Raw genomic sequence first — 16,425 nt, 5'->3', positions numbered from 1 at the left:
ACTTCAATCAGTTAATCATGGAAGAACAAAAGAATAGGCCTCACAGGGCCCCTAAGGAGAAGAAGAAGCAGACTGGAGGTTAGTAATTGTTCTTTCAATTGGTAATTTCTATATGCTAACATGTTTGACAGAGCGCAATCCCAAAGCATTCAGTTTCGCAAACCCAGGAAGATTGGCAAAAAGTGCTGCCAGATCGCATGATGTATGTTCAATCATCTAGGACTTGATGCGCTAGGTGACTAACTTTTGCAGATCAAAGAAAGACGTCTTCATGTTCCTCAAATTGATCGATTGCCAGAAGAACCACCGCCACGACTTGTTACAATTGTTGGACCACCAGGTGTTGGAAAGACGACTCTCCTCAAATCTTTAGTCAAACGATATGCGAAAGAGACACTATCAGATCCTCAAGGACCCATTACAGTGGTCACTTCGAAGCGTCAAAGACTTACATTTGTAGAATGTCCGAACGAACTCGAAGCTATGGTGGATATATCCAAGGTGGCAGATATTGTGTTGTTAATGATTGACGGAAATTTTGGTTTCGAGATGGAGACTATGGAATTCTTGAACATTTTATCTTCGAGTGGTATGCCGGGTAATGTTTTCGGAATTCTCACACATCTAGATCTTTTCAAGAAACCACAAACTTTGAAGGATGCAAAGAAACGACTCAAGAACCGATTTTGGAGCGAATTATACCAGGGTGCACATCTATTCTATCTATCTGGAGTTATCAATGGACGTTATCCGGATCGAGAAATCCATAACTTGTCGAGATTTATTTCTGTTATGAAGAACCCAAGACCTTTGATTTGGCGCAACACACATCCTTACACCATTATTGATAGTTTCAGGGATATCACCCACCCTACCAAAATTGAGGAAGACGAGAAGTGCGACCGAACGGTTGTCTTGTCAGGTTATTTACGAGGAACAAATTTCGCAGCGCAAGGCCAAAGGGTTCATATACCAGGCTTGGGTGATTATTCAGTATCTGCTATGGAATCATTACCAGATCCTTGCCCTACACCATTCATGGATGCAGCGATTGCCAAAGCATCTGGAAAGACTGGTAGAAGACGTTTGGATGAGAAGGAAAAGAAACTCCATGCGCCAATGTCTGACAAGAGTGGACTGAAAATTGATGGAGACACTATTTGGATCACTCGTGAGAAAGGTTTTAATTTCGACGCAGATGCCGAGGATGACGAACGTGGGGAGGGAGAAGAACTGATCGTTGGTTTACAAGGAGAAAGAAGGCTCCTTGGTGAGACTCAGGAGGGTGTCAGATTATTCAGCAATGGTGAAACCATCAAGTCGGTTCCCGAGGAAGAAGATTCTGGACGAAAACATCAAAGACGCGCAAGATTTGTCGGAGGAGATCAAGCTTCAGACAATGAGGACCTCGATGGAGTTGCCAGCGACGAAGAATTCGATTCTGGTGATGAAGCAGAAATTACCGAAGACAAATTAGGAAAAGCATTCAAGAAAGACAAAGATGAGGCAGGTGGCGATATTGAATTCGCTGACAGTGATTCTGATCTTGGTTCACTTTCTGGTGATGAATTGGATGAAGATGATTCGGATTCTGATGATGAAGATGGGGCAGCTCGCTGGAAACAAAATATGTTGGAAACTGCACGCAAACTTCATGGACAACGAAAATCTTACCGGACTGCAGATTTGGCAAAACTTATGTACGATGAGTCGCTTACTCCAACAGAAGTGCTCAAAAGATGGAGAGGGGAGATTGAAGAGGAAGAAGAAGACATTGAACAAGAAGAAGACGAAGACGAATTCTTCAAGAAGACTGGTAGAGAGGACGAAGATGCAATCATGGATGATCGAGCAATTCCATTGCTTGATTATGAGAAATTAGAATCAAAGTGGTCTGTGGAGGATAATATCGAGGAACTCCGACAACGTTTTGCGACAGCAGATTTATTAAAGGGCAAGGGCAATGGCAGTGGCAGTGATGACGACGAGGATGACGATGAGGAAGACGAAGATGATGAGGGTGATGGAGAGTTCAAGGATTTGGAAACTGGCGAAGAACACAAAGCAGACGAGCCAGTGGACATTGAGGCCGAACGAGAGAAGAATGCTAGAAGAAAAGAAGAGCTTAAACTACGATTTGAAGAAGAAGACAGAGATGGGTTCAACAACGATAAAGCTAATGCTAGACGAGAAGCTGGTGGAGATGATGAATTTGGAGAGGATGAATGGTATGATGCACAGAAAGCACAAATTCAAAAACAACTCGATATCAATAAATCCGAATTCGAGAATCTTGACGAAAGTCAAAGAATCCAAGTTGAGGGTTACCGCGCCGGAATGTACGGCAAGATTGTTATTGAGGGAGTACCATCTGAATTTGTTACTCGATTTAATCCAAGAATGCCAATCATTGTGGGAGGTTTGACCCCAACCGAGGATCGATTTGGTTTTGTACAAGTCAAGATCAAGAGACACAGATGGCACAAGAAAATCCTCAAAACAAATGATCCTCTTATCATTTCTCTGGGATGGAGAAGATTCCAAACCCTCCCAATTTACAGTACTTCGGACAATCGAACAAGGAATCGTATGCTCAAGTATACTCCTGAACATATGCATTGTTTTGGTACATTTTACGGTCCATTCATTGCGCCCAATACTGGATTTTCATGTTACCAATCATTTTCTAACAAGAATCCTGGTTTCCGAATCGCTGCCACTGGAACTGTTATGACAGTCGATGAATCTTCAGAAACGGTCAAGAAACTCAAGCTTACTGGTACTCCTTACAAGATCTACAAAAATACAGCTTTCATCAAGGATATGTTCAACACGTCATTGGAAATCGCCAAGTTTGAAGGAGCCTCGATCAAGACAGTTTCTGGTATCAGAGGTCAGATCAAACGTGCATTGGCCAAGCCAGAAGGTTACTTCCGTGCAACCTTTGAAGATAAAATCCTCATGAGTGACATTGTTTTCTTACGGGCCTGGTATCCGATTAAGCCTCACAGATTTTACAATCCAGTCACCAATCTCATTGGATGGGAGGGTATGCGGTTAACCGGTGAAGTCCGAAGAGATCAAAATCTACCTACACCAGACCAAAAGAACAGTCACTACAAACCTGTTGAAAGAGTAGCTCGTCATTTCAATCCTTTACGAGTTCCTCGTGCATTGGCTGCAGAACTTCCATATAAGAGTCAAATTATTCAAATGAAGAAACAGAGCAAACCAACATATATGCAAAAGAGAGCAGTGGTAGTAGGAGGAGAAGAAAAGAAAGCTAGAGATTTGATGCAGAAATTAATGACGCTCAGAAATGATAAGGTGGCAAAGAGAAAGGTTGCAAATGAGAAGAGGAGAGAAGTGTACAGGAAGAAGGTGGCGGAGAATGAGGAGAAGAGGGGGGAGAGGGAGAAGAAGGAAAAGCAAGAGTACTGGAGGAAGGAGGGAAAAAAGAGGAGAGCAGATACAGATGGTGGTGGTGGTGGAAAGAGAAGAAAATAATGGGTGGCTGAGGATCAGAATTGCATTTCTTGGAGTTTCTTGGTTGAGGGCTTGTGGTCTTGGTAACAAAAATGTACAAAGTCCGAAGTACGAGTAGAATTATTCCGATACGAAAAAGTTAAATGGTTCAGGGATCTGATCTGATCACGAATATTTGAGTTCTCGATTGTGCATGAAAACTCATATGCTGTGGAGATATGAGACGATAATCTCGCATTTATTCAGCTCATTCCATGCATCACACCTCGCATTACTGTTCTAGTAGCGCTGACAGTGCATGTCGTCCCCATAAAAATGTTTTCTTTCAGTATGTCTAAACGAGGTGGTCCTGAAGAACATTATTCCCCGTCTCTCTCCGATAGCTGATTAGATACTGTACGACATCTGGTCGAACACCGAGATGAGATCCGCAAATTTCATGTGAGTAGAGCACGGCACGGCTAAACGGAGGTCTTACCGAGTCACATAATTACCCCTGTCTCCCATTTTTGCGGGCCGGAGTATTACCGAGGCAAACTGCGGGAAACGTGGGGTGTTTGATCCTTTAGCTTACTGAGTGGGGATTCGGTGAGCTAAGGCTTATCAATCTATCTTTCTTCATGCTTGGGTGCGGATAACCTTATTGTTTACTCTGCCGAGTCTGCATAGTTGAATCTTCAATTGAGTGTAGATTGTATCCTGAACAATCTGTTTCATCGATTGCACTGCAGGACGACAAGCCTCGAGATAACAGTCCTCAGGGAATAAACCCCATCATGCCAAGAGCGATTACAATGCAGAAGATAGAGGGTGGGAAACCGGGGAAGGTTTACTATCCGTGTGTTTTCCCTTCATTTTCTTTCTCAAATCGCCCCATCTCTCAATTGCTGCCTAAAATCCATTCAATCCACTTCTAACAACCCCCAGTCTCGAAGTAACCCAACATGCCACCCCTTCCCTATCCCCTACCTCCCTCCTAATCCAAATCCATACCGTAGCTCTCAACCACCGAGACCTATTCCTCCGTCAACATCTCTATCCCTCCCCCTCCTTCACCACCCCACTCTGCGCCGACGCCTGCGGCTACGTCTCTCAGATCGGTTCCGCCGCCTCGAAATCCTGGCTCGGGAAACGCGTGATTCTCACTCCCGGCCGCGGCTGGCATTCCGATCCCTTCGGCCCTGAAGATGCAGGCGGATATAAAATTCTAGGGGGCACGAGTACGATTCCCATTGGAACGCTTATTGAAGAGGTGGTCATTGAGCAGGAGGAGGTGGAAGAGGCGCCTGCGCATTTGAGCGATGAGGAGGCGGCGGCGCTGCCGCTTTGTGGATTGACGGGGTGGAGGGCCTTGGTTGTGAAGGGGGGAGAGGGGAATATGGGGACGGGGAAGAATATTTTGATCACGGGGATTGGGGGTGGGGTCGCGTTGAGTGTCTTGCAGTTTGCGGTGGGGTTGGGGAGTAATGTTTTTGTTAGTAGTGGGGATCAAGGGAAGATTGAGAAGGCGAAGGGATTGGGTGCGAAAGGAGGGGTGAGTTATAAGAGTGAGGGGTGGGAGAAGGAACTGAAGGGATTGTTGAAGGGGTATGGGAAAGGATCATTGGATTTGATTGTTGATGGGGCAGGAGGAGATATTGTTAGGAAGGCGACGAAGTTGTTGAAGGTATTTTCTTTCTTTCATACTTCTTTACTCCCATGGAATCAACCCAAGAAGCTCTACCATCTCATAAACAAGAAAACTAACTTTCTATCACAGCTTGGCGGTACAATAGTTCAATACGGCATGACCATCTCCCCCAAAATGGACTGGTCCATGCCCGCCAACCTGATGAATCTCGAGCTCAAAGGCTCAACAATGGGATCCCGAAAAGAGTTCAGAGAAATGGTTCAATTCGTTAATGAACACAAGATCAAACCAGTAGTATCAAAAGTCGTAAAGGGGCTCGATAATTTAGAGGAGATTGAAGAATTATTTGAGGATATGAAAGGGGGAAAACAATTTGGGAAACTAATTATTGAAGTAAAGGGATCGGAAGGGGGAGAGGGAAAGGGAAAGGAGAGTAAGTTGTGATCTTACTATTATATGTATATATATGAAAGCACAGAGAGGGTTAATATTGTATGTAGGTAGATAGGTAGTTGTATATAGTGGGAGGGTATTTAATATTCAGGGAGTTGTTGAAAAATCTTGGAAGTCTGAGAAGGAGTTGCGGAAGTGCTCCTTCACTTCACTGTTTTTAGCTTGTATTTGTTGGATTATGAGTACATACGAATTATACATGACAATGAATTTCACTATTTGGCGGTTTCGATTCTCCGTTGCGGATATGATGCGATATACCTCTGCAGAGCCAAAGTTTGATCTGCGGGGCATGTCAAGCAGATAAATTGTTTCTATCTATCACTCGTATTTCAAATTACCTCTTTTTGACCGCGTTTCAGTAGCATAACATTGTAATTAAGTTTCAACATACATATATATATATATGTATATGACATGAAGAATTCCAGATTCAAATCCCAAGGAAAACTCGTTGATACCGATCCAGTAACCATTGAAACAATGCTTTTACTTTGGTTTCGTCTTTCCTAAGAGCTAAGATAGTTTGCTTTGATGGGGAGTCGGATGGAAATGATGGGAGTCGGATGGAAATGATGGGAGTCGGATGGAAATGATGGGAGTCGGATGGAAATGATGGGAGTCGGAAGATGGGATGATATGGAAGATGAGTTTGTCGGGGGTTTGTTGTGGTGATTGCTGGTGAGCTTTCGGTTAACAATGGATGGATTCGAGGTGAAGGGGAAGCGAACGTGTTGCTTTGTGAGTGAATTGCAGGGTGGATGGTAATGAATGGGGAGTTTGAGTGGTGTGAATTCCGGAATTCACGGGCTGCGTAGGCAAGTTATAGCGATGGTTCGACTGACTTATGTACGAATTTTAGCAGATTGATTAGACTGAAAGCACCGACTGGATCCAACACTTGTATATAAACTCCTCCGCAAATTTGAGATATCTAGAGACTTTTGCTTCAAAATATCATTGGGTATTATTATCTATATCATGAATCATATCTAAACGCCATCCCATATATACATCATCAACTTTTTCTCTCTCATCTCATTCACGGACTCTCCACAACGTCTACAACCATATTCCTCGTCTCATCTCTACTCTGTTTCAAAAACGGAATCAACTGCGTTCCTCCCGTTCCTCTAACATCCTTTCCTCCCTTCTTCGTCGTCGCAACCGCTAAATTCAACCCCGCATTTTCTTTTTCCGTGCCTTGAGCCATCGCTTTCCGAGATGGATTAATAATGTATCGTGTTACGATTTGGATGTGGATGTTGCGGAATTCGGTGAGGGTTTCAACAGCTTGATTGTAGGCTTTTGTGACAGAGGAGGAACAGATTGATGAGTCGACGTAGTTGTGGATGGGAGAGATTTCGGAGATTTGGTTGAGGAAGGCGCGGTGCGAGCCGGGCATGTAGTTGCGCATTTCCTGGACGGGTGTTAGTGGGAAGATTCGTGGTATGAGGTGAAGATAAAGAAGAGAGGGGTAAACATACTTCTAAGAATCCATGACAACCTTTCTTAGGCTCCACGGTTTCACTCTGTGGTTTGCCCATAGGTCTGGTAGGTACGTGTTTGACACCTAGCACCGCATCCCAGAATTGTATCAAACTACTCTGTGCGTTGCTCCCTCCGCTGTACATTCTCCATTCCCCACTTCCGTTGCCCTCATCATAGAATACACCCCTTGGCAGACCAGCTGCCGACATGTTTTTGCTACCTGCTAGAAATGGTCGGATGATGTGGTAGAAGACCTCGGGATCACATTTTTCATACATGCGTTCAAGGATTTTACCACAATCTTGTATACAAGTTGAGAATTTTTCGAGGCAGGATATTAAGATTTCTGGTTCGTCAGAGCGAACTGCATTCATAGCTTGTATCATTAAGGGGATGACTTCTGCGCCGCGGGCTTCGATGGCGACGGAGACGAGGTAGAACCAGGATTCATCGGGGGTATTGGTGAAGGTGTGTTGACAGGAGAGTTTGTCTAGATCGGTGAGATCTTGCGTTGAGGAACTACTGGTGAAATTCCAGAGATTGAGAGCGGCGTATGTGGCGGTTGGGGGGAGACCGAGGTGGGATGAAACGACTAGGAAGGGTTTCGATATTTGAGGGGGTAATAACTGTTGCTGTTAGTATAAGAATACGTCAATTGTGATGTTAGGGCTCGTTTACCTCTGATGGAAATTTTCCTCCCCAGATATATGAATGTGTCATGAAAGATAACAGATGGTAAGCTCTCCGCCATTCATCTTCCTCTTTTAAACTCGATGTATCGAGTATAGGTAAAGCATCGGCATGTTGTCTGAACAATCCTTCCTTGAGTAAAAAAGGGATCTCGTCTACTAGATCTTCCCACTCAACGTAGGCACTCAATCGTGGAAGAGGATTGACATCTGGAAGGAACCCATTCTCTGTCGAAACTCCAAATTCGGCGAGATTGATATTCAATGGACCAAGCATTCTGAAAGAAATTGAAGATTTTGTTGAGGAATATGCAGGAGAAGCAGGATGCAACGAAAAGACAAGAAAATGGTAACTCAAGCACGGCTTTTGTTATGCTGTAACTTTTTACTTTTGCTTATACACGAAACTTGGGATAATGATAGAAACAACTAGTGAGAATTCAATAGACTCTTGATTCAAAACAGAAGGATACTAGTTTTACTTTTCTACTTTCGTCTCATCCCTCTGTTACGCCGTATAATATACGACAAGGAGAGTTTTCGGGCATTTCCACAATACCCGTATCCATTCACAGATAATAGTGATACCATGCGCGTGATTTGTTATCGCGTAAGAATAGGAGGAGGAAGCTAAATATGTGGAGACGGAACACGGATGCGGAAGCGGATGCAGAGGAAACTTTGTTTTATTCCGACGGAACACGGATATCGATGACAGCACGATGAGACTGAATGAAGAACAGGATCGCCTACAAAGTGACCAGACTTGACGTTGTCGTTGATCTTTTGAATCAGATCAGTTTCATCCATCTTATTCTGTTTTTAAGAGAGAAACAATTGCATCGCAATATAATATAATATCAACCAGATTTGTAGTTGTATATTATTGTCACGACTATCAACACTCCCACCAGATTTCGCCATCTCAGCAAAATGGGTTCCATAGCAAAGGAAGAGCAGCCATCGACCAAGGTTGAGAAGCCAACCTTTTCATCCAAAGCAAATACACTTGAATTTGCGCAATCACTTGATGCTAAAGATCATATGCGAAGATTTCGCGATCAATTTATTATTCCATCCAAAGCCAACATTAAAACAAAGAAGCTTGCAAAACCAGGTTCGTTTACACGTGCCTTCTACTCGCATACCCCGCCATCACATCACATGACTCAACATGAATATTAGCTCACAGTCAATCAGGTCTTTCCGATGAATCATCCATATACTTCTGTGGAAATAGTTTAGGTCTCCAACCTAAATGTGTTCAAGAGTATCTTCAAGCTCATCTTGATACTTGGTCTTCCATTGCTGTCCACGGTCATTTCCGTGATTTGGAGGATTCTCCTCTAACACAATGGCAATTGCTCGCCGAACATGCTTCCAAGCAATGTGCACCCATTGTAGGAGCCAAGGCTTCCGAAGTTGCGATCATGGGTACTTTGACTACAAATTTACATTTATTGATGGCTTCTTTTTACACACCTACTCCGGAAAAGAGTAAGATTATTATGGAATGGAAAGCATTCCCCAGTGATCATTATGCTATCGAGTCACAAATTAGGGGACATGGATATAACCCCGAAGAAGCTATGGTGATGATTGCACCAGATGAGGGAAGCTATGAGATTTCTACTGAGAAAATCCTCCGCACAATTGACGAGCATGCATCCACTACCGCTCTTCTCCTCTTACCCGGTATTCAATACTACACCGGACAACTTTTCGATATCAAGACTATCACAGCATATGCACAATCTAAGGGATTGCTGGTAGGATGGGATTTAGCACATGCAGCTGGAAATGTCCCACTACAACTTCATGATTGGAATGTCGATTTTGCGGTTTGGTGTACGTATAAGTATATGAATGCCGGACCTGGAAGTATCGCGGGTGCATATGTGCATGAGAGACATGGTGAAGTAGATTACAGTGAAGGAGAAGAAAAGCCAAAGTACAGACATAGATTGATGGGATGGTACGGAGGAGATCAAAGTTGTCGATTCTTGATGAACAACAGTAAGTTCTTTCTATCTCATCTTTTGCGCTCAGACGGATATTAACAAATTTCTAGAATTCCGTCCCTCTCCCGGTGCCTCCGGCTACCAAGTCAGCAACCCGTCAGTCGTCGATCTCACATCTCTCTGCGCCGCCCTCTCAATATTCAACCAAACATCCATGGCTGAGATCTCTCAAAAAACTTTTCATCTAACCGCCTACCTCGAACATCTCCTCTTATCAACCAATACCTCAGATTCCCCTGCTTTCCGCATCATCACCCCTTCCGATCCTTCAGCAAGAGGAACACAACTTAGCGTTCTATTAAAACCCGGACGTTTAGAAACTCTCTCAGACATGCTCGAAGACGCAGGTATTGTTGCCGATAAGAGAAAACCAGATGTCATTCGTGTGGCGCCTGTACCACTCTATAACACGTATGAGGATGTGTGGAAATTTGTGCAGATTTTCAACAAGGCTTTGGAGAAATGTGAAGAGGCTTAATTGGGGGTTTTAATGGGAGCTCAAAAGGGTGTGATATGTGTATAATTGCATAGGGTCTTACTGGTTTTTTGTCGTACATATTTTAACGTATATATCCAAATGATTTAACGATTTTCAAACAAGACTTACATTATAATTGCAGATAGTGTATTGATGTGAGGATGGTAGGGGGAAATTACGAGCCACACTTTGTGGTTTTGAGAAAGGGAGTTTAAGTCCCTGAAGAAATATCTCCCGTTTAAGTTGATTGTTATTCCGTGATGGGGCATAGTAGGACTGAATATGTTTCGCCCGTCTGAGGGGCATCTAAAACGTGCTTAATTAAAGATTCGTGGAATTTCTTAATTTTTGGGGGGGGGGGGGGGGGGAAAGTGACCATTGTAGTTTCAAAAAAAATTCAAAACTTCTATGTATCGAGTGGAAACCCCGCAAGTGATTGATCTGAAGTATCATCAATGCTATCTTATCCATCGAGCAAAGAAAGAGCAGCGTACTTGAACGTAACGCCTTTGCTGAAAACGCCTCCAAATCTAACCTCCCACTTCCCCAAAGAACCCAATCATTTAGACCTCTACACCCATCTCCAAACCCCCCACAATTGGCAATTCTACCTCCCCATATTCCGACTCCATATCTCCTCCCCACCTTTCAATCGCTCTAGTCATGGGACAGGCTACCAACAGCATCCTTTCATAAATCTCCTGTTCCAATTCTCCTCCTCCCACAATCCCAATTGTCCAGCCCTCGCTCCAACATTTATATTCATAAATCTCTCCAAACTCGACATTTGTAGAATCATCAGATTGATCTTCCCATGTCCGTTGTTCATTCAGAACTTTCCTACCTAAAATTTCCCATATTTTACCTGCGTCAACACTGACCGGTAGGTGAAATAATAGAGGCAACAACCCTCCTAAATGCCCATCCTTCATCACGCCATATAAGCATTGGATAACCATACTAATCATGACGGCTCGTCGTATACTTTCCAGAAGTACCCATCTCTCTGCGTAATCTTGAAGCTTGCTACCATTACTATGGACATCGTCTGTGGGAAGCCGTGTATCCATACCTTGTGCTAATAATCCTACGTATTCAATTTGTAGTTGATTTGTCCATTGCATTAGCAACGGTATGTGTCTTTCGGCGTTTTTCTTTTGTCTTTCATTTGAGGACCAGAGACGGATGATTTGATATAGATTCAAGACTTGAACTGCAATAAGCCATTCGGATGAGCCCCAATAATCTTTTTCACTCGAGGAAATAAGCTCAGAGATTTTAGAGTTGAGAATCGAGAAGGCATGAGGAGAGCCGAGGGTATGAAGTGCACAGATAGAAAGTGCGTCGGTATATGGAGTGGGTAGGGGTTTACCAAGATTATGGGATGAGAGAGGATGGATAAAAGAGTTGTGGGAGTGGAGTGCGAAGGATGAAACGAATGATTTCAGTTGGGTTGAGATATAGGCGATTTGAGCGGGGCTAAGGGTGTTGCGAGGAGGAACTTGAATAGATAAGTAAGGTGATGGTAATGGATCGATATAGAGAGACAGAGTCTGAGGATCAAGTGATGCAAGTGGATTGGTGATTTGAAATGATATGTCAGGTGGGAGAAAAAGGGCGGTGTTACTGGTGGAATTCCACGATGCGAGATCCTGGTTAGATTGTTGATCTTGGTAATCCAAGAGCGATATGCTGTCGTAGGGCAACGAATCAAGACATGCCTCATACGAATCAGTGAAGATTTGTGCTGTCGCAATGCTCTCCACAGGAACCGTGGTTGATTTAGCACGTTGTGAAGATTTTGTTATTTTCTTCTGCGATACCTCATTCACCTATATCCACAATTTCAGCATTCTATGCATCACGGTACTGCTATGATACAATAAGGCCGAACGATTCACTTACATAAACACAACTCAGATCCTTTGTATTGCACCTGGAGCATGCTGGCAACAACAAATCGCACCTCCGTTTTGCTTTGACACAAGCCGTACACGCCTTCTTCCGAGTCTTGCTTTGGTGGACTAAAACCGCAGTCATATCGATTATACTTCGATGGAACTGAGCCTAGAACTTCCTATCGTGAGTGCAATACAATTATTCAGTATTGAAGCGGAATTCCACTCCGGTTTGATGTTATATAGTTTGAGCCCGTTGTAGTCGCCCACGGACATAAGCTTCCAGCGGAGTTCCACTGCTCGTAAGCATAAAGTGGGTACCTGACTCTACGTAAGCAAAAAAACAGGCGGGAATTGATCACCATTCGAAAGACTTTCAACAACTAAGATCTCTTTTCGATATAATATTAAACAATTAAAATACTTAATTTTCAGCTCCCGGTTTCGTGCTTGGCGCGGCCGGACACAAGTTGATCGAAAACAATGTGGCCGTAGCAGAGCCTTCATTCAATCCAATTCTGGGCATTGGTGAATGCTTTGATGACAAACTCCACAGAAATGGAGCTGATATAACACAGAATGGGAGGACTCGAAATATTTTGATGACTTTGTAAAGAGCGAACAGTTTCCAACCTTTATTGCAAAGATAAAGCCACACATTACTGCACCGCCGAGGCCAGAAGTATACGAGACTGATCTCTCACCAAAAGATATCTTCGCGTCCCCAATAATCGAAGTCTTTAGAATCAACATTCATGAAGACTCTGAGAAAGGAAATGCAGCCAAAACAGCATGGGAAGCATTTGCAAAGGCGTTGAAGGATACACACATTCTGAGTGGTGTCAGTGTAAACTTGCCAGAGAGATTGTTCTTGGGATTGATTGGTTGGAGTGGAATCGAAGTAAGTCTCCTGAAAGATCATTGATTTTTGTCTGACATGTACAGCAACGAAAATGGCCTTGGACAATGTAGAACATCTCAAACAGGCTGTCGATAGTTTGAAAGATTCTCAATCGTTTGTTGCTGAGCTCAATACCGTTGTCTAGGTTTCGTTCTTGGGATAGGAATGTATGGTTGAGGATCAATACAAGTCTCAGGCTATTTTTCTTTTCTTAATATAAGATTGCTTCTTGAAAAAGTTCTCGCAAGTTTTAACGTGAAGTGATTCATCAAATTCGAATCCCATATAACACTGGAACATTATGGGGGTCTGGGGTTGGCTAATGTTGAATAGCTGCCAAAATGAACTAGCTTTGAAAGGTTTGGCTATTAAGCTGTTTGGGTCGCAACATGCTTTCAGTTGATCTCCCCTTCCCTCCCGTCGCGAATGTCGCTAATCGTCTAACGCTAGCTTATTAAAGATGCAGCGACGCCAATTAATTATGGCCTTGGCACGACTTTTGTCCTACCAAGTTACTTTCAATACTTGCTTGTGGTTTCAGTTCCTAGGTATTGCGTTGTTATAGTGTCGACATGGCGCCAACTCCGCCTCAAAGTCTTTGCAATATTGAAGATGGCCAGCGGAGAAGAATTTATATATTATGGGACAACCCCCCTGGCACAGTTCATAATACACACTTTGGCATCTTCGCCTAATACCTCACCAGTCACTTTTGTTATTTATGGATATGACCTCTTCGAATCCTTCGAAAATCACGGTGTGGGATCGTTTTCAGATATCAAGATAGGAAATTTCAAGGGAAAGGGATAGGTATGGAAGCTGTCGAGAAATTTTCACCGAACATTTCGCGGGCAAAGGGAGGCTCAAAGGTCATTTCAAGGCATGAGCTACGTCCTATCACTACATTGAACCCTTTGAACGAGCTTGATCGTATTAAAGCCGGTGCATACATGACAATATTGTTGTTGATGAATCTATGCCAGGGCAAAATAATGACGGACAGATTCGAAGATTGTACAGAACTGCAACCTATCAATAACATGACATGCATTGATAATAATGATCTTTGTTACAATCTATTGAAGAGATCAAAAGTCGGCTATTCCAAGATTCTACTGTCATGATTGACTCTCATAGTATTGGCATCATAAAGGAGCTGGAAGGGTTTTTTTCTCGTGAGATATCGCCAGCCTTCACTACGTCCCTTAAGCTGACGCTCTCAACACACCCGACTCTTGGAAGAGATATCATTCAGCTGCGCTATCCGCGTAGCATGGCTGCAATCTACACCATCGGGCCGACTTCACTGGAAGATTATGGGCATCATCCCAAATTCTGAAGTGGGATTCGATTACACTGATGATTGAATCATGATTGTTGAGGCTTTGGTTAAAAGAGATTCCGGACTTCACTGGACTAACTACTCTGTTGCATCAGCTGGCAGAATCTCGTCTGAAGCTGTAGCTGGCCGATAATAGGACTCCCACTTTATATTGAAACATCTTGGAAGCGCGACAAAAAGTCAATCTTTATGCTGTTATAGCCACTCCTTATATGACCCACGAATAGGTACAAAGACCTAGAAAATTGGTATCTTTTGAGGTACTAACGTTAGTTTCAATTCAATTCAAATGTAAACGAACTGAAATTTTGGAAACAAATGAATATCAAACATTGATCATCCAATTAATGACTGAAGCACTTGATGCCTTGAAGGAATGTCTACCAACACGAGTCGGCCTTGACGTGATTGCTGGTTGAATGACGGGATATCACAAACAACTTCTTGCTGGCGCCCTTCCTTCTACCCTTACATGTATTGCAAATTCCCAAGGAGAATTGCACGATATGCTGTGAGCTATAAATTATGGCAGACGGATGGAATAGCCATCACATTGTCCATAACACAAAAGAATTGAGCAACGTGCCAGGTATAAAGCAGCGTGAAGCAGCGCGTCTCGAGGGAGATTACCAAAAATGATGCAAGAAAAGCGCATGGCAAAGTCATAATTTAGATGCATTAACACTCATGAATTCGAGCCGTCCGAAAAAGCCGAAAGATTGAGCAACTCAAAATACGAAGGACGGAAATGGAAAAAAGGAAGAATGTATCCAGGATGCTCTTCAAAGACAATGCCTGTCAACTAGGGTTGGGCGATTTGATGATATATAATATCGCATATTCGTCACTTCAATATAATATATAATATTAGTCAAATCGCATTATATGTATGACTAATCATAAAATCCTATAAAACCCTATAAAAATCCTATAAAAGGCTATTTTGAAGCTATTTTGAAAAGAAGATAATTAGTGTATAAATCACATGATTAGCACCTGACTTTTGGGTCTAATTATACACTAAATTGAAGATTAGAACCCATGAAAAACTTTTTCCAAAAACGACCCACTTCCATTCATCCTGATGGTTTTATTGGTCCAAAAAAACACGTGCATAAGCTTGGCATAATATTTTATATGCCTCAAAAAGCATGATAATATGAAATTATATAATCGACCCCCAAATTATGTAATTCGCTCATCCCTACTGTCAACTACACTACACGGCTCCACAGATCCAGAAGCTAGGATCTCTAGAACAACAGTCCGTTTCACTCAAATGATAGCAGGCATACCCTTGGCTAGCAAAATTCTTTCGTCATTAAATGTCCGAGTCTTGATATCGGAGATTTTATTAACGACTTTGTGTAGGTAGGTAGTTCGAGGTAGTTAGATACTCTCCGCGAGCTTTTGAGACACGTCAAAAGCTATACATCGCTTGACGAATTGAGATTCTGACCATAACACTTGTACCGCATCTGGGCATGGACTCTGGGCAGCTTTATTTACCTACATGATGATATCGGCTCCCTAAGTCGGACGAACACATGGGTACACAAAACATAGTCAGAGGGAAACAAGGGGCCTTCATCTCAGACCCACAAACACACAAACACGCAAGCGCACTTAGCTTGACAGGATCCGCAAAACCATTGACCTAGATGATAAACATCGGAACTATCAAGCCTTTGCCAATTCACCTCGACTCCGATTTAGAGTTCAAAGTTAGCTAGATACTTTGGACTGTTATCCAGATGTCAGATTTCGCTCAACCGTATTCTTCTGAATACCTATGCATTGGTGATAAGAGACTATTAAAGAAATAGCTAGATACCTACTAACAGATGCCGATGCATCTCCCGAACCTTTTTTTCTGATTGGTCTTCACATTGTGACAGGTGACACAACGTTCATCGAAACGAATACTCCGTAGGTATTTATCATTCTACCGCTTCGTGCCCTTGCATGAAACTCTATGTCCCGCCAAACCTATCAAGTATTTAAGCTTCAGGGTCTTCAATAGTCTAGACTACACT

General features: G+C 43.0%; 6 protein-coding genes across 6 annotated transcripts; 4 read left to right on the top strand and 2 right to left on the bottom strand.

The window, feature by feature from the left end:
• Positions 1 to 17: 17 nt before the first annotated feature.
• Positions 18 to 3,507, top strand: EAF02_010614 (uncharacterized protein; the record flags this gene model as incomplete). Its single annotated transcript, XM_038906662.1, has 3 exons — positions 18 to 78; positions 132 to 202; positions 253 to 3,507. The coding sequence occupies 3 exons, from the start codon at positions 18 to 20 to the stop codon at positions 3,505 to 3,507; spliced, it is 3,387 nt and encodes a 1,128-aa protein (XP_038753532.1).
• Positions 3,508 to 4,262: 755 nt separating this feature from the next.
• EAF02_010613 (uncharacterized protein) lies at positions 4,263 to 5,560 on the top strand (the record flags this gene model as incomplete). The annotated part of the gene is made up of 3 exons (XM_038906661.1): positions 4,263 to 4,324; positions 4,414 to 5,152; positions 5,246 to 5,560. 3 exons carry the CDS (start codon positions 4,263 to 4,265, stop codon positions 5,558 to 5,560), a joined length of 1,116 nt encoding a protein of 371 aa, XP_038753531.1.
• Positions 5,561 to 6,611: 1,051 nt separating this feature from the next.
• On the bottom strand, positions 6,612 to 8,026 carry EAF02_010612 (uncharacterized protein; the record flags this gene model as incomplete). Its single annotated transcript, XM_038906660.1, has 3 exons — positions 6,612 to 6,989; positions 7,057 to 7,686; positions 7,739 to 8,026. 3 exons carry the CDS (start codon positions 8,024 to 8,026, stop codon positions 6,612 to 6,614), a joined length of 1,296 nt encoding a protein of 431 aa, XP_038753530.1.
• A 656-nt stretch (positions 8,027 to 8,682) lies between these two features.
• Positions 8,683 to 10,248, top strand: EAF02_010611 (uncharacterized protein; the record flags this gene model as incomplete). The annotated part of the gene is made up of 3 exons (XM_038906659.1): positions 8,683 to 8,866; positions 8,950 to 9,765; positions 9,821 to 10,248. The coding sequence occupies 3 exons, from the start codon at positions 8,683 to 8,685 to the stop codon at positions 10,246 to 10,248; spliced, it is 1,428 nt and encodes a 475-aa protein (XP_038753529.1).
• A 563-nt stretch (positions 10,249 to 10,811) lies between these two features.
• EAF02_010610 (uncharacterized protein) lies at positions 10,812 to 12,288 on the bottom strand (the record flags this gene model as incomplete). The annotated part of the gene is made up of 2 exons (XM_038906658.1): positions 10,812 to 12,080; positions 12,154 to 12,288. The coding sequence occupies 2 exons, from the start codon at positions 12,286 to 12,288 to the stop codon at positions 10,812 to 10,814; spliced, it is 1,404 nt and encodes a 467-aa protein (XP_038753528.1).
• A 15-nt stretch (positions 12,289 to 12,303) lies between these two features.
• On the top strand, positions 12,304 to 13,192 carry EAF02_010609 (uncharacterized protein; the record flags this gene model as incomplete). Its single annotated transcript, XM_038906657.1, has 4 exons — positions 12,304 to 12,376; positions 12,582 to 12,674; positions 12,725 to 13,030; positions 13,092 to 13,192. The coding sequence occupies 4 exons, from the start codon at positions 12,304 to 12,306 to the stop codon at positions 13,190 to 13,192; spliced, it is 573 nt and encodes a 190-aa protein (XP_038753527.1).
• Between the last annotated feature and the right edge of the window lie 3,233 nt (positions 13,193 to 16,425).

Source organism: Botrytis sinoallii (genome assembly GCF_014898435.1).
Source record: "Botrytis sinoallii strain Bc 23 chromosome Unknown BSIN_026, whole genome shotgun sequence".
NCBI lineage: Eukaryota > Fungi > Ascomycota > Leotiomycetes > Helotiales > Sclerotiniaceae > Botrytis > Botrytis sinoallii.
Note: the sequence above shows the minus strand (reverse complement) of the source record. Positions and strands in the feature narration are given on the sequence as shown.